Below are 26,729 nucleotides of genomic sequence, written 5' to 3' on the forward strand. Positions count from 1 at the left end.
TCAGTATTGTATTCCAGGTGTTGTTAAGCTTAGTTTAACTTGTTTCATGTCAGGACTGACTTTTTCAATACCAGATAATTATTTTAGTTGTTAACCAAATAGCACAGATAAACTATTTAAACCGTTAGACCAATTCGGTTTCCCCTCTGTTTTCTGGCTTGTTCATGTCTTAGTGCACTGAGAGTCAAGCAATGCCAGGACTGTAACCATCAGAACCTCCTGTTTTTATATAGTTAGTTGGAAGTATATAGAGTGAAGAAGCTGCTCGGTATGGTGGTGGGGATGATGTTTGCTGAGTAAACATACTTGATGATTTGCTTCAATATGAAATATGATGCAATGTAGCTCCACCTTCAGAGGCGCATTATAAAGGAGCTTGTTCCCCAGGTGAATCCTATCGTCTGTAGTGTTAGTCCTCCTGACCAACATGGGGGCCAAAGGGCTTGAATTGATATCATGGCTCATCTATCTGACGCTGATAGTCGACTCACTTACTCAGAATGGTAAATGATGTGCTGGAAATATTAGAATTTCACACTCAATGGATGTGCTATAAGATATTGGGAAGAGGACAGAGAGTCATATTTACTTTGATCATTCATGTGAATCCCAACTGATGATGTAAATTTAGATACATTATATCATGCTTGGGTTGGTTTATATAGAATTTATTTCATAGCTTCAACACATTAATTAGAAACTGTAATGCAGTTTGCTGCAGACAATCTTGGTTAAATCTACTGAAGCCATTTCTGGTGTTAAAGAGTACATACGGTTCTGAGATATCTGCAACAGTTAACTGTCTTGGCAATCTTCAGTTTGAGTATTTGAGTTTCATATCAGTGAATTGTCAGTTGATAATTTCTAATTTCCTACATCTAAATGAATAAATACCTTTTTTTGTCTTTACTACAGTGACCACTGCTCCTTCTACAAACACACTGACCATGACTTCAGGTAAGTTTGCAAATGTCCAATATGGTTATTTTTTCTTCAGGTCTTCATGTAAATTTAAAACGATTTCTCAAAAAGAATTTGTAATTTATTAATTTATTAATTTTATAGCTAATGCATCCCACATTGGCCGAGTGTGCACAACTTGGGGATACTATCACTTCAAAACCTTTGATGGCGATTTCTTCCAGCTGAATTCGAGTTGTAACCATGTCCTTGCAATACAATGCAAGGACAGCTATGAAAACTTTAATATCCAGATGCGGCGGCGCTTAGTCAACAACATCCCCACAATCAGCAAAATCATCATGATGCTGGAAGGATCTGAGGTGGAGCTCTCTAACAACTCAGTGCTTGTCAATGGCAAGATGTAAGTTCGGGAAAGACCTATCAACTGTACTGACATTTTTCCAAGAATATTTCAGTAACTTTAACTACTATATATTCAGGGGGGTGCAGGAGTCAGAATCCAATATCAAACGTAGGTCCAATTGTATCTGTTTACATTTTCAGCATTGTACCATCTTAATATGAGATTTATTCTGCTTTAATGACAGCAGCACTCAACCTAAATGTAAGCATCCGCTGCAACCTGCAAATCTACAATATCCCTCCATAGGACACTATCTTGTCCTTTCAAATGCTCAAACAAAGCCCTAGCAATATTCTGTGGCAGTGGGGTTAGGGGTCTGTCTGGTCTGTTAATGACTGATTTGTATAACTAAAGAGCAGCAGTACAAGGGTAATGTGAATTTGTTTTAATTTTTACACTCATTTTTAAAATATCACTCTTTGTTTGCACCAGGGAATCTCTTCCATTCAGTAAATCAGGAGTGACTGTCAAGGGGACCGCATCTAGTATCTCTGTTGAAGCTAATCTGGGAATAAAGGCAATCTGGAACCTGGACGACTCCCTTGATGTATGAAGCCTTCTCTCACATACAAAAATAAATTAGCTGACTGGCTGTTTATTGGAGATAAATTATCAGGATGTGAGGAGAGGGACGTCGCCTCCAAATATGCTCCTTCCGATTCTTATCTATATATGACCCCTTAGTTCTACAAGCTGTTTGTTCTGGTTTTCATCCTGCTATTCAGATGATCTCAGAATGCAGACAAATTGTCATGTGAATGTCCTACTTTAACCTTTTAATGGATTACAAGGAAAGAATGCCATATATTGGAGTTCAATTAATATTGTCCTGTCTTGTGATTTTGCCAGTTACCTATTGTGTAATTGATTATCTTCACAGATTGAAATAGATGAGAAATATCGGACTCAGACATGTGGACTGTGTGGAAACTTTGATGGCATATCCAATGAATTCCTGAATGATGGTAAGATAATTGTAATATTTCAGGAGGTAGTCTAATGTAGTCTGTAGTTATTATAACACAAACTGCAAATAACGTGCATGTACCCTGTAATTACGTGCAGTTTGCAGGCAACAAGTCAGGGTTTTGCAGATTTTTTTTTTTTTTACAATTACACCGTACCCTGTACTTTCTGGGGAGCGGGGTGTATTGTGGAGTCGCTTAATCTCGTCTAACTTCTAGGTATTTTACAGGGAAAGAGGTGTAAATTGTACTGTAAGTAATTTTAAGAATCCTGCTAAGTAAATACTGAGTAAGTATTACTTACTCAGTAAGTACTGATTACATAACTAATTTTGTGCCTAATGGATGTTTCAGTATTCAACTCTTTATATATTACATATAAAATGATACATAGATAAACACTTTTCTTCATTTCTTATTTGAAATCATACATTGATATTTACAGTCATAGCATAGGCTCATCTGTGCCTATAATGATGGAAACAATGTGAGTTGTTTTCATTAAACTTTAATTAAAAACAAGGACATGAAACTATTCCTTAACCCTTAAAATATTAGCTTTAGAAATACATTAGCAGACAAAACAATACTTACACCCTGAAACACATGATATTTGCAAGTTTTTTTTCTTTGTGAACAAATGTCCAAAATGACCTCAGACTGTTAAAAATTAAAAGTGTGGACATGGCTTTTGTGTATAATATTTTACAAGACAGCAAGACAGATAGTGCAATAACTTCCTAAATATATATATTTTTAATGCATTGCACACACTGTACCTCAACAGTGATATGTGACAGGGTTGTCCTGTTCACACTGTCATACTTAAGTGTCTCTTGAACAGTTTCACAGCTTCTGGTGTCTTTTCATAATACATTTGTACCTGTGCATTAAGTGATCAAGGGCAGTCTCTAAAAGAAGAAAGACAAAATAAACACATTCAGTCTGTTTAAAGCTGCGTTGAAATGTCTGAGTATAGTTAAGGTCCAATTATTATCATTTTTTAAACAAAGCAAAGACATGTACATAAAGTTTTAGCATTTTACAAACAGGGGAAAAACATTGCAGACCATTAGCTAGGAAAACCACACCTACTGATAACGCCGCTGTTCTGCTTCACGGTTCTTTCCAGATCCTACAATGAAATAATCAGGAGGAAAACATTTTGAGAGAAAACCAAACAAGAAAATAAAATAAAACAAGAAAATCTTTTTTTTGGAAAGAATGATTAGGGTGACATATAGGATAAGATAAGATAAACCTTTATTAGTCCCACACTTTTTGTTTGGTCATGGCAGAAAGGGGACAGTACAAAGTTACAGCAAAAAATAAGAAAAACAATAGCATGGAATAAGATAAAATAAAATAAAACAACATACTGTATGAAATAAAATAAAATACTGTGTTGCATTGGGAAATTACACTAGTATTACATAAAAATATATATAAATGACATGGTTGTCATTTCTACACACCTAAAAATGAACACATAACCTTTTTGAAATAAAGTAAATAAACTAGGTGGAACATTTATTTTTATGCTTTTTATGCATTTATTTTAAGGTGTTGTTTGAATAAACTGTTCTTATAAATACAAAAACTGTAAATACACGTGAATGCCAATTTTTGTATATTTTTATTGTATTTAGGTGACTAAAGAAAGACTAATAAAATAAGTATTAAGTATTGATTAACACATTTCCTACAGGTTACCCGCACTTTAGTCGCAGGTCTTACAGTCTATAATTGTGTCATTGTTTCCTGCAGAAAGAATGACTTGTTGCCTGCAAATTGCACGTAATTACAGGGTACTTAAGCCTTATTCGCAGACCGTGTTCTAAAATGTTCTAAAATGTTCTAAAATGTTCTAAAATGTTACTGTCTATCCACAATGTGGATGTGAGAAAACACAAGGGGGGAAAACGTTGCCCCACTCTCAAGTTGTGGAGATCAAGTATCCTTAAGCAAGATGGACATGCTCATAAGGCAGAGACGTTACACTTTGTGAGCATGGAATAAGCTGAGAGAGAGGAGAGAAATAGCCTTTTTTTGTCCCTTTTAATGATCTCTAGATTTGACAAGTCAGTCACTGTTCACCTTGCTTGTCCTGAGAGAACACCACTGGTTTCTTTTAATGTTAGCAGCAACTTTTCAAAAAAGTTCACAGTCATTCAGAAGTAAAGACAGGGAGGAGCTCCACTCTATGAAAGACTACAAAGGCAAATAGTTCAACAATTCTCTGTGCACAAATCACAGTCAACAATATTGAATAGTTGCGATCTTCAGCCCCTTTTCAAAAGCGTGCACACTGAAAATAGGCATAATTGTGTAGCAGAAATGATTGCATAGGTTTTCAAAACCATTTGTCATTGACCACCATTAGTTGCTGCATCCATAAATGCAATTTTAAAGGATCCTGAAATGCTTCGGTTTGATGAAAAAAAAAAGTGAATTTCTTTTTGAAAAAATCTACATGGGGGTTAGTGCACATTGGAAACGTCTTAGCTTACACATCTACGAGGGCCCCTATAATACTGACTTATATTTATTAGATTTGGAGCAACATATACTGTCATTCAATTAGCATAATTTTCCCCATTTTTAAATAGCATAGTTCTGTACTGAAAGTCTAGATGCAGACCTGTGACCTTTTTGGTTCATTATGAAATAGAATACGTAATGAAGAAGCCCCCCAATAAGCTTCATGATCATTTTATTGTGACTGTGCTGTACTACAGGAACCCCAGTGTCTGTGGTGGACTATGCTGAGACCTGGAAGATAAATGGCCCCACAGAGTACTGTGAGGAGACTGACATCAACCCAGTCCCGAGCTGTGGTGATAAGGTGAGTCTTCACTATTTCTCATTTTCAACACTGTTAAATTAAATTCAGTTTTAATTATACAAAATCAATAGGTGCTTTATATTGTAAGTTTAAGAGCCTTCAGTAATATGGAGAAACTCCAATAATCAGATGACTGCCTGAGAGCAAGTACTTGGTGACAGTGAGAAGAAAAAGCTCCCTTTTTAACAGGAAGAAACCATTAGCAGGGTCAGTCATCCGGCCTCACCTCAGGGGTGAGGGGCAGAAGACGACATAAAGACACACTGTGTAAGAGGGCTCAGGGGGTTGGGTAGCGCATCTGTAACCGGAAGGTCGCCGGCTCAATCCCCATGCTCTCTGTCCTGGTCGTTGTGTCCTTGGGCAACACACTTTACCCTACCGCCTACTGGTGATGACCAGAGGGGTCGATGGCGCGATACGGCAGCTTCGCTTCTGTCAGTCTGCCCCAGGGCAGCTGTGGCTACAACCGTAGCTGCCTCCACCAGTGTATGAATGTGAGAGTGAATGAATAGTGGTATTGTAAAGCGCTTTGAGGGCCCCGAAAAGCGCTATATAAATGCAATCCATTATTATTATAAAAACATAATGGGTAAAAGAGGTGAATGCGGAAACAGTGTATCATGGAAAGCCACCAGCAGCCTAGGCCCAAAGCAGGATAGCAAAGGGAAGATTCAATTTTAACTTTGACTCTGGATTTAACAGGGAGCCAATGAAGATAAGCTGGTATTGGAGAAATATGTTATCTGATTCTTTAGAATCAGAATCAGAATCAGAATCAGAAAGGGGTTTATTGCCAAATGTTGAGCGGGTTTACAACATTAGGAAATTGCTGCGGTGCTTCAGTGCAAACATACTGTTATAAATACTGTTATAAATTAAGCTTAAATGGACATGAAAATAAAAATGAGAATAAGAATTAAAAGTGCTAAGTAGATAGATATATACATGATATATACATGAGTGCAGGTGGTGATCAGTGCCAATCATGGAATGATGCAGTGAACACAGCGTAGGGTCATGTGTTAGTGGTGGGAACAGTCATACGGTTATTGTTCATGTGTCCAACAGCAGAGGGGAAGAAACTGTTCTTATGGCGAGAGGTTCTGGTGCGAATGGACCGGAGCCTTTACCCTGTCAGAACTCTTACTGCACTGTGCGTGAACTAGTTTCTATCTGAATTGAGAAGCAGGAAATTAGAGGTCATTAAGTTCTTTATATCTTAAAGACATTTTTGTAGTTTAACTAATGCTATCTTCACTAAAACTGTTACTGTGATGACAAGTAGTTATACTATTTATACAGTCTACAGAAAACAACAAATAAACAACAAGGTTAAAGTGCCACTGTGAAACATTGCAACATGTTATATATACACCTGTGATTAAAAATACAAAGAAAAGTAAAAATGTAAAAGCAAAACAGTAGCAGTAATACAGAGACTATTTAATATTGCACTGCAGCTGCCTCAGACGTGCGGAGTATAGTAGTAAGAGTGTGTTTATTTAACCCTAACCCAGCAGACCTTCTCCCACAGACTAATTCAACCCACGAAATAATTTTTACAATCCTTCATAAACCTGTATAATAACTCTTCATTCTGTGCCAGGTGACAACATCTGTCAGGCATATGATAACACACAAATGTCTTTAATGCAGCTATTGTTCTTAGATTTATACTGTGTTATAATGCATTTATATTATTGATTTGCACTGATTTGCACTGCTCTCTTAATAGTATTATAGTATATAGTATATATATATATAGTATTATAGTACTCATACCCCTTAAACTCTTGGAAATGTTGTCACCTTACAACCACAAACCAAAATGTTTTCATTAAGATTTTCTGTGATAGACCAATACAGAGAATCTCATAATTGTGCAGTGGTATGGAAATGATGCACGGTTTTCAAAATTTTAAGCAAATTAAAATCTGAAAACTGTGACATGTTTGTGGTTGTAACAAAAATGTGAAAAAGTTCAAGGGGTATGAACACTTTTTCAACGCACTGTTATTGTAAACTCAAACAGATGTTACCTTGCTACCTTGAGGGTTCAAACTGTAGGCTTCTAAAAATGATTGGCAGTATGTATTTTTTTAACTGACTGACTTCTTTTTCAGCAATTCTGTGACCAGACTTTCTCCAGTGATCCCTTTGTTGATTGCCAAAACATTCTTGACGTGGAATCCTTTAGCAAAGCCTGTATGGTGGACACGTGCAACTCTACAGACAACACTACTTTTGTCCTCTGCAAAACACTTTCAGAGTTCTCCAGACAGTGCATCCATGCAGGTGGCAAACCCCAAGAATGGAGGAACGATACATTTTGCTGTAAGGGTGCAACATTTACAGTTCTGGGTCTCCATCATAGGCAGTGTTTTTTCCTTATACTTTGCAAAATTCTTTAATTGACATTGAAAAACTTTTGTCCACAGACAAGAAATGTCCATACAACATGGTGTTCTTGGAATGTAGCAGTTCATGTCCTGACAGCTGTTCCACCCCTCAGGCCAGCCAGACATGTGACAGCCATTGTCATGATGGCTGCAGCTGCCCTGCTGGTATATCCACACTCCTTTTGCACTCCATCTCTTGCTTTCTGTCTCTCAGAGAGAAAACAATTGCAAAGTATTCTGGGCAGTCGCAGCCAGGTTGTTCACACAAAACTAAAACTGCATAATTCGGATCTCAGATGTCGGAACTCGGGAGCCACGTCGCTCCTGAGTCAGCACATCCCTTTAATGAAGTCAGAAGATAAAAAAAAGCAGGGTTTGTTTTGCTTCTTGGATTGAGCCATTCATGCATCACTAGCAATATAGCATAATACCTCTTTTGTGCTTAAAAACACCATGGTATCACATTTATGATAGAACCTGATAAGCACTCTGTGTATGGATTATTTAGCAAGTCACAATTAGATACCAGTGGCAGTACAGATTAAAAGTTTCACCACTGTTTATGTTCACTGCCACCATCTTTGATTTTTAACTTAGGGTTGGTAGGGTTGCTCCAATTTTTTTATTTTTTTATTTCTTTGTTTTGAGTTTTTGGATTTTCTGAGTTGAGGTGGCATTCCAGATAAATATTCTGACTGGGAACTTGAAACACAATGTACCACACATATCCAACAGATAAAGATTGTTTTATGGTCCCACAATTGTGTCCATCGGCAGACACGATTTCAGTAGGACAGAGAGGGGAGAGAGTTTCGACCACACACTACTTTGCATTCTGCCAAATGTTGATTGGTTGACAAGTGGACCAGAAGAGAGAAAGGGATGACAACAGTAGAAAAAAACCAACCCCCCCCCCCCCCCCCCCCCCCCCCCCCCTACATGTAGTGATATTTGAGACCTTTCCCAAATAGCAAAATTGGTATGGTCCCGATCTGGCCCACACAATTTGCTTACACTTGACCTACATACCACAAAGAATGACGGCCCTTTGGGGGCCCAGATCTGGCCTACACATGGGCCAGCACAAGGCCAGTTGCAGACACACTGGTGGCCCTTTGCTGGCCCATGTGTGGATGAGTAAACCCTCACTAGGTTTTGGATAAAGTGTAAACTCACAAATCTGTCAAACCTGCATTTGAAACGTCGGCTACCATAGTAGTATAGTATTGCAACATGGCATTTGGGTCTTCTAACTAAAATAGGAAAACAGAAACATAAGTAGTGCATCATTGCCAGACCTGGCCCACATCTGGTTGTGGGCCAGATGTGGGCCAGCTTGATGCCGGATCCCGGCCAGAGCTGTTTTCTATGGGCCTGGGCCACATAAACCAAACCATAATCGGGCCAGATATGGCATGCCATCACATAAAGAGTGACGTCGTTGCCAGACCTGGCGCACATCTGGTTGACATACACCCTGCCATGACACCACTCAGTCAGAAGTGCCAGCTTGATGCCGGATCCGGGCCAGGCCTGTTTTAAATAGATAAATATGAAGGCATGCTGGCTCGGACGTCGCCCGGATCAACAAGGTCCGCGTCAGGTGTTGAGGAACCAGGGCACCCTGACGAGAAGTGGGCTACTGGAACAAGAAGGCATCGGTGGGCAAGAGACGAAAACAGGGCGTTGTTGGAATGCTACTACGCAAGTAACCCTGGTGGAAGGGGTTACGTGAATAGGATGAGGGACCTATGGATATATATATATATATAAATATATATTTTTTGCGTCTCTTTCTCAGGGATGGTCTTTGATGATATTGGTAACAGCGGATGTATCGCAGTCTCTCAGTGTCCATGTCTGCACAACAACGAAATCTACAAGCCAGGAGAGTCCTACTCGCACCACTGTGGATCCTGGTAAAATGAATTTGTGCCACTTTGTTGCAGAGTTAAAAAAATGAAAATAAAACATTTTTATTGTGTATGTGATACTAGAAATGGTAAAGACATGAATCTAAGAGTACCTTTGATAGGATGATTAAGTGTTAAAGCCATTTCTAAGTTGCACAATTACAATCTCCCACAAAATTATTGTGTACGTCGGAGGTACTGCAAGTAAGAATGTTTTAGCAGTCTCCTCACATTTACAGTTTGTACATTTATGTGACATTTTTACCTTTTTAAAGTTTTACAAACGTTAGTGAGTTTATTTTAAGACATAGTAGAAAATGTAATGCAGTGTGTTACTAAAGCAGTTATATGAATATTTGACCATATTAATAATTTTTAATACATAAATGAAATGTGTGTGTGTCTTGACAGTGTATGTGAAAGCGGTCAGTGGAGTTGTACAGAGACAAACTGTCCAGGAATCTGTTCTGTCAAAGGAGGAGCTCATGTTAACACCTTTGATGGAAAAGTCTACACATTTCATGGCGATTGCTCCTATGTTCTAGCTAAGGTGATACTCACTGCTAGTCCTTCTCCACATACACATAACAGCAGCATCTTAAACCGGATGCACCATCAGAAAATAATATGCTAATATAATAATATGATTTGAGTACATACATGTGTAGTGTAATGTTTTTTTTTTTGGTGACTGATTACATGTTTTGTTTTGATGTGCTCTGCAGGACAGTAATGGTTTGTCCTACACTGTGCTGGTGGATCTGGTCAAGTGCGGGCTAAGTGACACAAAGACTTGCCTCAGAACTGTAACTTTGGCCTTAGGCAGCAATTCTGTGGTAAGCTGCAGGCATAAAAACATCATCATTACTCCTTGTGTCTGAAAAAAATCCAGATCTCACAAAATCTTGTGCTTTTTCTCACCAATAAGAATTTGCAAATCCTGGTGTGTCTAAAATGTGTCTTTCTGCAAAATGACAGGTTGTTAAAGTTCAGGCATCTGGGCAGGTCTATGTGAACCAGATTCATTCTCAGCTTCCACTGTTTACAGGTAAGTTATCTCACATTTCACTGTCCACATATAGTAAACACATCTTCTTAATATAATGATCATAGTCTATGTATGCACATTTTCCTCAGTAATAAATGTTTTTAAAAAAACACCCATTCATCCATCCGTTTTCTTCTGCCTCCTGCCTTCTTCTGACCCCGGGTTGAGGGTTTTCCAGCCTAAGCAGAGAAACCTAGGCCTCCTTCTCCCTATCCCCCTTCTCCAACCTATCTAAAGGAACGCCAAGGTGTTCCTGGGCCAGCAGACAAATGTAATCTCTCCAGTGTGCCTACCCCATCAGCCTCCTGCCAGTAGGGAGCCCAGCCACTCTTTGGAGAAAGCAAATTCTATCTGCAGTCACATTCTTTTGTTCACTACCCAAAGCTGGTGACTACGGGTGAGGGTAGGGACATAGATCAACCAGTAAATCGGCAGCTTTGCTTTCACACTAAGCTCTCTCTTCACCACGAAAGACCGGTGTACTGCAGCGGCAGCCCGCTTCGCTCTGCTTCCTCCAAAGTCCCCACAGGCTAACCTGTGGACACCTTCAGCTTGAAAGCTCCCTTTGCTCAGGTGTCTACAGTCTGGCTAAAGGATTACCACCATGACAGGCACCACCTCGCAGCTGCAACTTTTTGCAGCAGCCTCAACAATGGAGATGCTGAACATTGTTGATTCAGACTCAATGTTCTCAGCCTACCTTGGAAAGCTGCCACCTCACAGACAGAGCCTTCTGTCAGGCAGTCCCAACGCACCCTCACTATAGGTTTATTAGAAATCCAAGTACTTATATAATCATTTAATGCATTCTTTGTTTGCTTTTGTTTTATGTGACATTCAATTTGTCTTACTTGACAATTTATCACAGGTAAATTGAACGTGCTTGAACGTGACTTTCAATTTACATAAGCTAAGGGCCAGCAAAATTAGTATTTGCAAAAGAATTTTGTTCAACTCACTACAAAATATGTAATAAAGAATTGGAACAAAAGCACCACACTCATTAGTTGTATTTATTTATCTGCGTCATTGACGTTTGTATGTTTGTGTTTGAATTAATTGCTACATTTTTCATGTCTTCTGACCTCTACAGCTGATCTGAGAGTCTTTAAGCCATCTTCCTTCTACATCCTTGTAAGCACCACAGTGGGCATACAACTGATGATTCAGCTGTCTCCCATAATGCAGCTGTTCATTTCAGCTGACAGGTCCCTCACAGGAACCACCTCTGGTATGTCTCCACATTATTGTTAGTGTCTGGAACGTCTGGAATCTGTGTAACTGTGGAACTTCTTATTTGAAAGGTTTATGTGGAAACTTCAACGACATCATGAGTGACGACTTTAGAGTGACAAGTGGGCTGGTGGAAGGCACTGCTGCTGCATTTGCAAATGCATGGAAAACCAGAGCCAGCTGCCCAGACATTATATCACATTTTGGAGACCCTTGTAACAACAACATCCTCACAGGTACAGATAAAACTCCTGTATTATTATGTTTTATCTTATAAAAGTTATTATGTTATATGAAAAATACCATACTTCCTTGCTGTTTTTCAAGATTTTATTGAACAACAGATGATATATAACAAGTTTAATTCTGAATGTTTCTGTGTTTTAGAGAAATATGCTGATTTCTGGTGCTCCAAATTAACTGATCCCGAGGGAGTATTTGCTCCCTGCCACGCTGTTGTTAGCCCCAGCACATATAAAGATGTAGGTCTGTACATGCAAAGTTTTAATGAGAACTTTGCAGCTGAACTCTTGTTAATCGTTTCATGAATACTCTTTTGACAGAACTGTATGTATGACACCTGTAACTGTGAAAAAAGTGAGGACTGCATGTGTGCTGCAGTTTCCTCATATGTCTATGCCTGCTCAGCAGCAGGAGTCCACATCAGTGGCTGGAGGAAAACCATCTGTGGTAAGTAAAACACTAAGCATCCTTGAAAAGAGAAACACGGGTTCAAACAACAAATTTATCTGAACATGTTCTCTTTCAACTGCTGCTGTGTCCACAGGCATGATTTTACATTCAAAACATAGGACCATTTGTCTTCTTCTTCTTGACATGATGTGCCAATGCTCGCTGAAGCACATTGTGTTTTTAGTGAGGGGGTTTTCTCGACAACAGGACTGAACCCTTTTGTTTTTAGATTGGCCCCACAACCCAATTTTTAATTCAATTTAATTCAATTCAGTTTTATATTGTAAGTGCCAAATCACAACAAGAGTCACCTCAAGTGCTTTTTATTGTAAGGTAGACCGGATTGGAAATGAAAATCCTACAATAATACAACAGAGGACAAAATAACAATCACACGACCCCCTATGGGCAAATGCTTTGGCGACAGTGGGAGGGAAAAACTCCCTTTTAATAGGAAGAAACCTCCAACAGAACCAGGGTCAGGGAGGGGCGGGGCCATCCGCCGTGACTGGCTGAGGTGAGGGGAGGAAGACCGGACAAAAGACATGCTGTGGTAGAGCAGCAGAGATTGATGATTACTAATGATTAAATGCGGAGAGACCCACTGTCATGTCGAAGAAGTCCTTGGTCCTTATTTTTAAAAAAGTATTATGATATGAGTTCTGGTTTTGTATTTGGAAGCAGTTTATCGACAGGTTCAAAAAGGGAAATTTAACAGCAATTTCCCACAGACTGATTCTATACCAGCAATCAATGTATGAGAATAATAGGTCATTCTGATTTGTTGATTACACTTTAGGTCTATTTTTCATTTGTGGATTCGAATTTCATGAAATTTGAATGAGCTCTTCATTGACTGGATCATTAGAAATTTTTTAAAACTTACTTTAATCAGTCCTTGTCTTTAAATTTTTGTTTAAATATCATTTCAAGCACATCAAATAAAGAGCTTTTTAAAAAATAAAAACCCTCAAACATGTGAAAATATGCTGGCTTTTCATTTAAGATCCTTGAGTCTAATCATTAAGTCATCTACAGTTTTTTTTAGATTCACTTCTTAAATGTAATAATGCAATGTATCAGTTTTCGCATCAATTTCAGATAAACATTCATTATTTGTCAGCTTATTTGGATATATTCTTCAGCTTTCAGCTCATCTAAAAACGGTCAGCCTGCCAGCTTCAACGATTTCAGCAAAGATTGAGCAGTTACAACAATTCAACTCAAACAATTCAGTTTTCAGCATTCATACTGCAATTGGAGTACACTTGTATGTAAAATAATCGAATAATCTGTGCTAAATCAACAACGTTAGTGCTAAACTCACAGGAATATTGTACCTCGATGACCATGACAATTAAATGTGTCAGAGCCCCTGTAAATTAAAGTCAGCAGCAGCAGTCACAATTTGAGGAAACTCTAAATTATTTGGGTTAATATAAATGTTATTATTACCATCACATTGTCAGCATGGGTCAGCTGCTGACACCATGTCTGTGTTATGGTGTTAACCCACCAGACATCTTTCCATGCCATTCGTACTACATGAACAGTTCTTGTCTCCAGTACCACAGCTATGGCACATATTTTGGTATCTATTTTAAATAATGGCAGAAGTAGCAGGTCATTTGAATACAACAAATCTTACTAAATCATCTGTGTTTGATTCATTTTTGCAACATTTGAATTGAATTAAATTGAACTGAACTGTTGGCTCATTGTATAAACATCTCATATCTCTCATAACAGAGACATTCAGCACATCATGTGCAGCAGAAACTGTGTATAACTACAACATGACCAGCTGTGGGCGTACCTGCCGTTCCCTCGGCCAGACTGACTACTCTTGTCAGGTCAACTTCACCACAGTGGATGGCTGTGGCTGTTCTGAAGGAACTTACATGAATGAGGAAGGCCAGTGTGTAGCCCGTGAAAGCTGTCCCTGCTATGCTGAAGGCATTATTGTTCCTCCTGGACAGACTATCAGTAAAGATGGCAGCACATGGTAAATAACGCCAACTAATTTTTCTTAATTCATGCTGAATCATTCAGGTAAGGAAATTTTCAAAGGTTGATTCTGTTCTTCTGGACATGTTTTCAGTGGAAGAAATATTTTGTCACTCATCCGAGTAACTTCTTCAGTCTCAGCTGACTGCAGGTTTAGCAATGTTTGCTACTTTTAGTCATAATGCAAATGTGCTATTTATGTTTTTTCCAGTCCCCAACTCTCTATGGATAGTACTCATGGCCATGGTCATGAGATTTTGCATCATAATGACCATGAAATTGACCAACTGACCATTCTTAATCAGCGGTGCTAGAACAGAATCAACTTTCTTGGATTTTTATGTTTACCATCACCAACCTAAAATGTTCATTTGCTAAAGTTAATTTGCTGTAAAAACAAAGTGAAGCTCAGCTAATAGATTTGTATTCACTCAATATGACACGTGTTAATGGCAGGGACGTGTTTGCTCCGAACAAAACAGGAGGATTAAACGAATATTGAACTGGGGAACACAGGATGCTGGAAGCCGTATTCTGTATATATACCAACTACAAAGCATTGACTTGCAAGTTAGAGGAAAAATGTTGTTCCATTCTATAAATTCATGTTGTGAATGCACCAGTACAACTAGGATGTTTTTTGCCCATGAACATTTTAAATAACAAAAAGAATAATAAGAAACTACACGGTTAAAGAATGACTGAGGATATTATGTCATATAAAAGTATTTCTCATGTTCCCTCATAATTGTTCTCACAGTGTCTGCAGACAAGGCATTCTCAGCTGCTCTGGAGGAACACAGCTACTAAGTAGGCACCGTAATTAACATTATGCACACAGATTAAATGCTATTGTCGTTAATTTGTTTGATAAAATTAGTAGCCAAACATCTTCAGTTCTCTTTCATATTATGAAGTTTTCACTCAGTGAACTGTAAATAAATTCACAATGACAATAAAACTATGAATGTGAAGCTGTTATATTTTGTTCCCAGGTTTACCATTAGGTTCACCACAATGCGAATATCCCATGGTGTACTTTGACTGCTCCACTGCTCAACCTGGGGCTACTGGCACTGAATGTCAAAAGAGCTGCAGCACCGCTGACATGGCTTGTGTAAGTACAGCACAGTTGTGCCAGTTTGGCTGTGTGCTTAAATGTGCAGTACACGCACAGGTCTTGCTTGACTTACTCTCTCCTTTCATTTTTCACTCTGGTTGGATACAGATCCACACAGGCTGTACATCAGGCTGCATATGCCCAGATGGGCTGTTGTCAGATGGAGCAGGAGGCTGCGTCAATGAGACCAGCTGTCCATGTGTGCACAATGGACAAGTCTACCAGCCTGGAGAGACACTGACAGTGGATTGCAATACCTGGTTTGTACATTTCTTTACAAGCATACAAAGATGTATATTTAAATATTCAACAGCAGTATATAGGTTATAAGAAGAATTTATACATATTTCCACTACAATAAAGAACGTCAGTTAAATAGGTGACTTGTTTCTCATAGTACTTGTTTGAGACACAGCCGCCACTGCTGCCAAGGCTCACGTGTCAGAGCAGGTTTTCTACCAATCAAAATATCTGGAGATCAATCCAATCAAAGAATCTTTGGGAAAAAACCCAAAGTTGCCCCCAGTGCATTCAGCTGAGGGTGTGTTAAATGAGTTTGGATATAAATAAAAAGCACTGCATGAATGTTTGTGTGATAAGGCAATGCAAGACTGAAAAAGTAAGTTGTACTAAAATAACAGCTGGAGAAACATTTTGCAATTAGGTAGTTTAATTGGCAACATGTCACTAACATGCTTAAAATGAATAATAAGAAACTACAAAAGTGGAAAACTGTTCTGTTGTCTGATAAATCAAAACTTCCAATTCTTTTGTTTTCCACAAAATAAAATGGCTACTGTCTTCTTCACACTAGAGGCAACTAAGTTATCAGGACTCAGTCCAAATGCCTTCATCTCTTAAAAAACAAAAAAACAAAAAGATGTCTTTTTCAGCAAGACCTTGCATATTTCAGCAAAACAATGCTAAACCTTATACTGCATCTGGAACAACAGTATAGCTCTGTAGTAGGAGGCTCTGGCTACGGGTCTAGCCTGCGTGCATTCCAGAAATTACACTTGAAAACATGAATGAAAAATATGACAAAGAAAATCCAAGATTGTTGAACTGCTAGAATTCAATATCAGACATTCGTCCTCCAAAAGTCCAAGGGATGGTCTTGGTTCCCAGACATTTGCAAATTGCTTTTAAAAGAAGAGGGGATGGATGATACACAGTAGTAAACAACACTCTGTCCAAGCTTTTGTGCAACGTGTTGCTGCCATCAAATTTAAAATGACCTTTTCATTTATTCAAACATTTCATGTTTTCTATGGTCTACTGTGAAAAAGGTATGACTTTCTGAGATTTGCAAATCATTTTTATTTACATTTTATTTACGTTTGCAAGGTGTCCCAACTTTTTGGGAGTTGGGTTTCTATTATAAAACTTGTTTACTAAATAAAAACGTCACTATATTTTCACTATTCAGCTATATTTGCTGTTATGTCTCTACTAATTTTGTCATTGCACTTATACTTGTTTGGCCAATACAAGTGAGAAGTTTCCCCCCATCTTGTAAAATAACACTAATTCAGGAATAATCAGGGTTTAAATGATACAATTTGGCAGTGTTTTCACCAAATACACTGTACTTTTCAAATGTTTGAATAGAAAAAGTTGTTTTAATTATATTTGTAAAAACATAAAGGTAGGTAGTTAATTAATCACCAGCGGGTTTTTTTGTGGGTTTTTTTTTTTTTTTTTTTGTATTTTGTATTCTTGATTACACAGATATTACAAATATTTTGAAATTAATTTAATAGTTTTTGTCGGCTGTATGTGTTTCTCCCCAGTTCCTGCAGTGGAAGGAAGTTCACATGTACCAACGAGACGTGTGATGCTGTTTGTGGAATCTATGGAGATGGTCACTACGTCACCTTTGACGATAAGAGGTTCGACTTCAGTGGACAGTGCGAATACACACTTCTACAAGTAAGGTTGCTAAAAGTTAAAAATGAAAACTTTGTAGCCTTGGTAGATTTGGCAACACACTGTTGTACCATCTTTCTTCTGCAGCTCTTCATTGTGAAGCTCACTCTGGCTACTGTTTCTTGTATATTACTTTACCAGAACAGAAAGAGGCACATCAACATTTTTATCAGTAAATCGATTTTATGCAACTCTTAAGGATTCTAACTTTAACACTGGTATCCAGTAATTGCATGCACTGTGCTTTGCTCAGGACTTCTGTGGCACCTATAATGGCAATGGAAGCTTCAGAATTATTACTGAAAATGTTCCATGTGGAACAACAGGAACCACCTGTTCTAAGACCATCAAGATCTTCTTGGGGGTAAACACAAAATCCTTCAGTTGTGCTCATTTTCAAAAATAATGACTGCAAAATGTAGAGTGAATGTAGAGTAAAATGTTTTAAGAACTCTTCACCAACAATATTAAAATTGCACAATTAATACTAGAAAAAGAAACTACAGAATCAATTAAAGGTTGTATAATTTAACTGTTTTTAGATTCAATTTTTTGAAATCTTTTGAAAAAACAAAAGAGCTTTCAGCTTTTCAGGTTTGTTGCACATATATGGTTTCCAGGTAGCTTAAATTCTACAAAAATAAAATTCCTGTTTTATTCATTGCTGCTGTAACCCACAGGATAATGAATTCCAGCTTAAAGATGACAATTTACAAGTGGTAAAGGGCACTATCCAGGCGCTTCAGGTACAAAAAATGGGCATTTACATAGTGGTGACAATCAAGCCTGGACTTGTTCTCATGTGGGACCAGAAGACCAGTCTTTTCATTACAATCAGTCCACAGTTCCAGGTAAAAGAAATAACTTCTGCACATCTGGATTGACAGTTACTTCTTTTTACTGTTGAAGTATAATTGCTTAAGAAAGTTAATATTAAGAATTTCACAATAACAGAAATTTAGTAGTCAGTACAAATAGAAATACAATTACACAATTATTGATACTCATACGTATTAATAATTGTGATATCACTGTAATTAAAAAAAAGCATTAAAACGAGGGCTTTAATTTGTACCACTGCTTCCTTTCCTCTTAGGGTCAGGTCTGTGGTCTGTGTGGAAACTATGATGGTAACAGTAAGAATGACTTCACCACACGCTCCCAGGAAATAGTAGCAGATGTTCTACAATTTGGTAACAGCTGGAAAGTTTCATCTAGTTGCCCCAGTGCAGAGCTAATCAGTGATCCCTGTTCCTCAAATCGCTACCGGGCAGCCTGGTCTCAAAAACAGTGCAGTATCATCACAAGTGTCACCTTCCAGAGCTGTCATTCAAAGGTCAGTATGTTTGGTGGTAGCAAATATACAGAAATGGATACACACACACAAAAATGCACAAAAGAATATGCACTTTAATTTCCCCTATGAGCTCTTTGTTCTTTTATCTTAATGTCTGGCATTTAGGAATGTTTACCTAATAGACACGATATGTGATATCCATCCGCCCATGCATTCTCTTCCACTTATCTATTCAAGGTCGTGGGGGGCCTGGAACCTACCCCACCTATCACCAGTTAACCTAATCCCACTAATTACATGTCTTTAGACTGTGGGAATAATCCAGAGTAGTGGGCGATAACTTAAACCTGCGTATGTCTACATAAAGGTAGTGTTGGAGCACATTGTGGTACCACACCCTCAGGATTTGGGCAGAAAGTTGTGTGTTGCTATAAAAATGGTGAGAAAAGGTGTAAATCTTTCCTACAAAGAAATTAAGATGCCAAGTGTCCTTCATCTTCAAAAGGCAATCAGAAACAGGGGAAAAGTCTACTAGAACCAAAACCTCAACAGAGTCAGAAGACAAGTTTCTGAGCTAGAAGCAGAGCTTAATTGTGGTCATAGTAAGCAAGCCTCAACTTCAACTGACAGGTCAAGTTCAGAGATGGGCAGTAACGCGTTACTGTAATCTGATTACTTTTTTCAAGTAACGAGTAAAGTAAGGGATTACTATTGCAAAAACGGTAATTAGATTACCGTTACTTTCCCGTAGGAACGCTGCGTTACTGCGTTACTAAAACCGTGATTTTTTGCGAGAATGTCTCACGACAGTGACGTAAGCGAGTGCGACGTTGGTGACAACAGCTGTGTGCAGATCAACAATGGATCATATATCGAGTGCAGAGAGAGTATGAGCGTGCAGCGTTTAAAGCGTGGAAGTACTGACCTTACTTTGAGTTTGATTCCATAAAAAGTGACAAAAACATTAGTGTCCGCTGTGCGTGGGAAGAAAACTTCTTTTTACAGCGAAAAAAACCCTAAACTTCCAAACAAGCACCGAGTAGCTACGACGTAATGGGAAACTCACAGAGAAACTCGCGGATTCTTCCACTGACCGCGGCACACCTGCACCAGGGTAAACCTCCGCCTGCCCCACTCCTGCTTTACAGGTGAAAATAGAGCAACAGCACCGCTGAGTCTTTGACTTTATTTATTTTCTGCTGTGTTTTACTTGCATCTATTTGAAAGAGTGAGTGTAAACACACAAAATATTTTATTTTATGTGCTGGAATGTGCAGAAAATAGGTTTAAATGTTAAACTAATTTATTCCAGTCAGAGAATGTTGCATATAATTAAATTTTTTCTTGATGCATAAAGTTAAAAGATTAAAACTAATAAAACAAGTTTTAAAAAGAGACTTTTCCATTTGATTCCATTTTGTATGATGGATTATGCAGAAAAAGTAGAACTGGGCTGAAAGATCTATCGCTTTATCACCTACTCAGGTTGTAAATCGTGTTTTTAAAAAGTAACTAAGTAACTAAGTAATTAATTATTTTTGAAAATAAGTAATCAGTAAAGTAACAGGATTACTTTTGGGGGGAAGTAATCAGTAATTAGTTACTGATTACTTTTTTCAAGTAATTGACCAACACTGGTCAAGTTGCAGCAACAGAACCAATGCTAAGATTTTAAAGAGGTTTACCTGAGCTGTGAAACATTGCCAATGGACTAATGAAAACTGGAAGAAGGTGTTATGGAGTAATGAATCAAAATCCGAAGTCTATGATCTTTGTACAGTATTGAGGAGGCAAAAGGACAGTTCCTCAATCTGTACCCCTGAATACATTGTGGTTAAAAATGGATTGCATGATTCTTTTTTAACTTGAATTGTTTATTTGTTCTATGCTTACAGAGTAAAAGGAATAATTGAACTGTCTGAATTTCAATAAAAAAACTGGAAGAATTGGGGTTCTGTGAAACTGACTGGTAGTGTATTACTGTATGTGTTCTAGGTTGACCCTGGTCCATATTTTGATTCCTGTGTGAGAGACTCCTGTGCTTGTGACACTGGTGGGGACTGCGAATGTCTCTGTACTGCGGTGGCTGCATATGCTAAAGCCTGTAATGAAGCTGGGACCTGCATTGCATGGAGGACTCCAAAGTTTTGTCGTAAGTCTGATTAATGTAATTCAATTCAATTCAATTCAACTTTATTTATATAGCGCCAAATCACAACAACAGTCGCCTCAAGGCGCTTTATATTGTACAGTAGATCGTACAATAATAGATACAGAGAAAAACCCAACAATCTTATGACCCCCTATGAGCAAGCACTTTGGTGACAGTGGGAAGGAAAAACATCATCAATGCTCTACAAGTCTAATAAGCAATGGTTTTGTTTCTTGCAGCTATTTTCTGTGACTACTATAATTCACCTGGTGAATGTGAGTGGCACTATAAGCCTTGTGGAGCTAATTGCATGAAAACATGTAGGAATCCATCTGGAAACTGCTCGTCACTCATCACCAACCTGGAAGGTACATTAGGCACAGTATTGATATGCCACTTTGTGGACTCTTTATTTTTGTTTTAAATGTGGAGCTTAAGTCAACAGAACAACAGACCGTATCCCTGCCTATGACACAGTGGTTCACAAGCTTTTTACATCATTCCCCACATGGCAGGAAGGAATATTTTCACATCCCATCTAAACAAAACAATGACAGAAAAGCCTACCTGCAACTGTATTTAGATAATGAACTCATTCACAATGAATCCTTCAGTAATTTTTGTTTTAAACAAGCAACTTTCATTTCAAACAACTATTTGTAACTTTTGTCACGAGACAGCTTCCTTAGTCTACACCACTTCTTCAAAAAAGCAACAAGTTAAACAGAATGTGAACATTGCCAAACATGGAAAAATACAGTCCAGTCTTAGTCTTATAAAAAAGAAATCCAGAGACTTGTGAACAGAGATGAAAAATATATAATTTAGTGAGGGTTCAATACTATTCACTCTTAGTGGCTGTAGTAAGCCTGTTTTTGACTGCAGAGCTGTGGCAGGGCGTGGTCTGCGGCATGGCTGCGGGGGAGGCGGATGTATATGAGTAGCAATCACACCTTGCTGGTGTTCCGGCTTAAAACAGAATGAACTAAGTCCTTTTGTGGTTGTGGTTGTTGTTGTTGTTGTTGTTGTTGTTGTGTGTAGGCTGTAGCTGAAAAGCTGCAGCCACGTGCGTAAGTCAACAGCTGCAATAAAGAAGTGTACTGAAAAGTGTGAACATGTCTGTCCCGCATCGTTTACCCAGGATTGGAGCATGATAGGTGAAGGAGAGGCAAATTGTGAAATGTTTACAAAAAAGCTTTGCATGTATTGTACTTGTAAATTTACTCAAGTTAACCACTATTTTAAAACACCGTAGGCTGCTATCCACAGTGTCCCCCGAACCAACCCTACTTTGATGAAGACACTATGAAGTGCGTTTCCGGGGACCAGTGTGGATGCTATGATGACCAAGGCAACCATTACAACATTGGTGAAAAGGTTCCATCAGAGAACTGCTACACCTGGTATGTCTCACACAAGATTCATCATTCCATTCATTTTAGCACACAGTACATAATGATGCACGTAGAATTCAACATGTGGTCTTTTGATGTAAGTATATAAAATATAATACACGGTGCCATTAAAAAGTATTTGCCCACTTTCCGATTCCTTTTATTGGAGTCTTTCACATAACTTTAGGGACAAACTGTTTGTGTGAAACAAAAATCCTCTATACTCCCGGGAAGGTTCACTGCTGGTTCAAGTTTTCATTGTGTATGGATAAGGGCTGTCATAGTGGCTTTGTAACCCTTTTTTGAATTGTATATGATAAAGTTGTTTCTCAGGTAATTCTTCAGATTTTGGCCTGATGAATCACTTTTTAAGATCATTTAACCTGCTGCACTTTGACAGGGGCAAAGGACTAGGTAAATGTAAATATTTTATTACTCTATTATTTCAATGATCTGAAAAAAAGGAAGTAGAAAGAAGGCAAAAACTTTCTCATGGCACTGTATGTGAAATATACAGTTATTGAGAAGTAAATGTGATGTTTAACATGCCACAGTGAGTGTATAACCAGACACAAATGAAATAACCACAACGTTGTTTTCTTTCAAGCTTATGTACAATGTCGGGGACACAATGTAACTACAGTGTTAACTGTAAGTATACTATAAGCTTGTAAAGCTATGCTATAAATCTATTGCTTGGCAAATTGAAAAAAACATTTATTTTCAAATTTAATTTATTATATATAATATAATAAATGTATATGAATTAATTTGTATTTACAAAAAGACAAAATGTTTTACTTGTAGATTGTACATGCATCATTAATGGAAAAATGTACAACTATGGGGACAATATCTACAACACAACTGATGGCCTAGGAAACTGCATCACAGCTGAGTGTGCAGAGAATGGAATTGTAACAAGGAGCATATACCCCTGCTTTATTACCACAACAGCTGGGCCAACAACAACTCCATTTACGTTTAGTACAATACTAAACACCACTTCAGGTATTAAACTGATGATTTCTCAAAGATATAGATAGAGTATTGAGAAATATTGAGAAAATTGAATTGTATTATGGAAGTATATGCATGTTTTAATGTCATGTCATTGTATTTTGTCACAGTTATTAGTACTACATCTCCATTAAATACTACATTTGAATTTGAAACCACATCGGCAAAACTGACCAAACCAGAAATAACAGAAATTACATCTGGGCCTTTCACTACCACTGAAGGAACAGCTACAACACCTGCAGAGACAACAGCATTTGAATCCACAACAGCCACAGTTATGACAACAAAAACGCCAAAAATAGTCACATCGGGACCAACAACATCCTCTACCACAGCTGTTGTTGAAACCACGACCACAAGTCCACATGTTGAAACAACAGGTCAAGGATCCACCACGGTTACATCAAAACCATCTGTGAGTACTGAAATTACATCTGGGCCTTTCACTACCACTAAAGGAACAGCTACAACACCTGCAGAGACAACAGCATTTGAATCCACAACAGCCACAGTTATGACAACAAAAACACCAAAAATAGTTACATCGGGACCAACAACATCCTCTACCACATCTGCATCAACCTCAGTTGTTGTAACTGGATCATCATTTTCCTCAACTGTAATTACAAATCCTTCTGTTTTAAACACAACTATTTCACCTTCAACATCTAGAGGTTCAACTTCTATTGCTCCCATAACAAAGACACTTCCAGGCAGCACGACTGTTTACGCAACAAGTGTAAACCCCAGTGTGACCAAAACCACATTGGGAACAACAGCATCCTCTACCACAACTGTTGTTGAAACCACGACCACAAGTCCACATGTTGAAACAACAGGTCAAGGATCCACCACGGTTACATCAAAACCATCTGTGAGTACTGAAATTACATCTGGGCCTTTCACTACCACTGAAGGAACAGCTACAACACCTGCAGAGACAACAGCATTTGAATCCACAACAGCCACAGTTATGACAACAAAAACACCAAAAATAGTTACATCGGGACCAACAACATCCTCTACCACAGCTGTTGTTGAAACCACGACCACAACTCCACATGTTGAAACAACAGGTCAAGGATCCACAACGGTTACATCAAAACCATCTGTGAGTACTGAAATTACATCTGGGCCTTTCACTACCACTGAAGGAACAGCTACAACACCTGCAGAGACAACAGCATTTGAATCCACAACAGCCACAGTTATGACAACAAAAACACCAAAAATAGTCACATCGGGACCAACAACATCCTCTACCACAGCTGTTGTTGAAACCACGACCACAACTCCATATGTTGAAACAACAGGTCAAGGATCCACAACGGTTACATCAAAACCATCTGTGAGTACTGAAATTACATCTGGGCCTTTCACTACCACTAAAGGAACAGCTACAACACCTGCAGAGACAACAGCATTTGAATCCACAACAGCCACAGTTATGACAACAAAAACACCAAAAATAGTCACATCGGGACCAACAACATCCTCTACCACAGCTGTTATTGAAACCACGACCACAACTCCACATGTTGAAACAACAGGTCAAGGATCCACAACGGTTACATCAAAACCATCTGTGAGTACTGAAATTACATCTGGGCCTTTCACTACCACTGAAGGAACAGCTACAACACCTGCAGAGACAACAGCATTTGAATCCACAACAGCCACAGTTATGACAACAAAAACACCAAAAATAGTTACATCGGGACCAACAACATCCTCTACCACAACTGTTGTTGAAACCACGACCACAAGTCCACATGTTGAAACAACAGGTCAAGGATCCACAACGGTTACATCAAAACCATCTGTGAGTACTGAAATTACATCTGGGCCTTTCACTACCACTGAAGGAACAGCTACAACACCTGCAGAGACAACAGCATTTGAATCCACAACAGCCACAGTTATGACAACAAAAACACCAAAAATAGTTACATCGGGATTAACAACATCCTCTACCACAACTGTTGTTGAAACCACGACCACAACTCCACATGTTGAAACAACAGGTCAAGGATCCACAACGGTTACATCAAAACCATCTGTGAGTACTGAAATTACATCTGGGCCTTTCACTACCACTAAAGGAACAGCTACAACACCTGCAGAGACAACAGCATTTGAATCCACAACAGCCACAGTTATGACAACAAAAACACCAAAAATAGTTACATCGGGATTAACAACATCCTCTACCACAACTGTTGTTGAAACCACGACCACAACTCCACATGTTGAAACAACAGGTCAAGGATCCACCATAGTTACATCAAAACCATCTGTGAGTACTGAAATTACATCTGGGCCTTTCACTACCACTGAAGGAACAGCTACAACACCTGCAGAGACAACAGCATTTGAATCCACAACAGCCACAGTTATGACAACAAAAACACCAAAAATAGTCACATCGGGACCAATGACATCCTCTACCACAGCTGTTGTTGAAACCACGACCACAAGTCCACATGTTGAAACAACAGGTCAAGGATCCACAACGGTTACATCAAAACCATCTGTGAGTACTGAAATTACATCTGGGCCTTTCACTACCACTGAAGGAACAGCTACAACACCTGCAGAGACAACAGCATTTGAATCCACAACAGCCACAGTTATGACAACAAAAACACCAAAAATAGTCACATCGGGACCAACAACATCCTCTACCACAACTGTTGTTGAAACCACGACCACAAGTCCACATGTTGAAACAACAGGTCAAGGATCCACAACGGTTACATCAAAACCATCTGTGAGTACTGAAATTACATCTGGGCCTTTCACTACCACTGAAGGAACAGCTACAACACCTGCAGAGACAACAGCATTTGAATCCACAACAGCCACAGTTATGACAACAAAAACACCAAAAATAGTCACATCGGGACCAACAACATCCTCTACCACAGCTGTTATTGAAACCACGACCACAAGTCCACATGTTGAAACAACAGGTCAAGGATCCACAACGGTTACATCAAAACCATCTGTGAGTACTGAAATTACATCTGGGCCTTTCACTACCACTGAAGGAACAGCTACAACACCTGCAGAGACAACAGCATTTGAATCCACAACAGCCACAGTTATGACAACAAAAACACCAAAAATAGTCACATCGGGACCAACAACATCCTCTACCACAGCTGTTATTGAAACCACGACCACAAGTCCACATGTTGAAACAACAGGTCAAGGATCCACAACGGTTACATCAAAACCATCTGTGAGTACTGAAATTACATCTGGGCCTTTCACTACTACTGAAGGAACAGCTACAACACCTGCAGAGACAACAGCATTTGAATCCACAACAGCCACAGTTATGACAACAAAAACACCAAAAATAGTCACATCGGGACCAAC

At 38.6% G+C, this 26,729-nt stretch overlaps 1 protein-coding gene across 1 annotated transcript in view; it reads left to right on the plus strand.

Annotated features, from left to right (window-relative positions):
* The first annotated feature begins 947 nt into the window (after positions 1-947).
* The window catches only part of LOC146583889 (uncharacterized), a 60,438-nt gene continuing 34,656 nt past the window's right edge, over positions 948-26,729 (plus strand). The window contains exons 1-29 of the mRNA XM_085268108.1: positions 948-957; positions 1,066-1,324; positions 1,760-1,874; positions 2,208-2,292; positions 5,031-5,137; positions 7,261-7,471; positions 7,576-7,701; positions 9,338-9,455; positions 9,861-9,999; positions 10,175-10,285; positions 10,428-10,497; positions 11,591-11,728; positions 11,802-11,966; positions 12,118-12,212; positions 12,294-12,420; positions 14,173-14,428; positions 15,191-15,240; positions 15,438-15,547; positions 15,659-15,810; positions 17,344-17,482; positions 17,733-17,843; positions 18,160-18,330; positions 18,576-18,815; positions 20,772-20,928; positions 21,168-21,296; positions 22,184-22,331; positions 22,930-22,973; positions 23,130-23,333; positions 25,133-25,221. Coding sequence (XP_085124234.1) covers positions 948-957; positions 1,066-1,324; positions 1,760-1,874; positions 2,208-2,292; positions 5,031-5,137; positions 7,261-7,471; positions 7,576-7,701; positions 9,338-9,455; positions 9,861-9,999; positions 10,175-10,285; positions 10,428-10,497; positions 11,591-11,728; positions 11,802-11,966; positions 12,118-12,212; positions 12,294-12,420; positions 14,173-14,428; positions 15,191-15,240; positions 15,438-15,547; positions 15,659-15,810; positions 17,344-17,482; positions 17,733-17,843; positions 18,160-18,330; positions 18,576-18,815; positions 20,772-20,928; positions 21,168-21,296; positions 22,184-22,331; positions 22,930-22,973; positions 23,130-23,333; positions 25,133-25,221 — 3,876 coding nt within the window. The remainder of the gene's footprint in view (positions 958-1,065; positions 1,325-1,759; positions 1,875-2,207; positions 2,293-5,030; positions 5,138-7,260; positions 7,472-7,575; positions 7,702-9,337; positions 9,456-9,860; positions 10,000-10,174; positions 10,286-10,427; positions 10,498-11,590; positions 11,729-11,801; positions 11,967-12,117; positions 12,213-12,293; positions 12,421-14,172; positions 14,429-15,190; positions 15,241-15,437; positions 15,548-15,658; positions 15,811-17,343; positions 17,483-17,732; positions 17,844-18,159; positions 18,331-18,575; positions 18,816-20,771; positions 20,929-21,167; positions 21,297-22,183; positions 22,332-22,929; positions 22,974-23,129; positions 23,334-25,132; positions 25,222-26,729) is intronic.

The sequence above is a fragment of the Mchenga conophoros genome, linkage group LG1, assembly GCF_057382185.1.
Source record: "Mchenga conophoros isolate Kocher_MC1m ecotype Shallow Benthic linkage group LG1, M_conophoros_male_GT1.1, whole genome shotgun sequence".
Lineage (NCBI taxonomy): Eukaryota > Metazoa > Chordata > Actinopteri > Cichliformes > Cichlidae > Mchenga > Mchenga conophoros.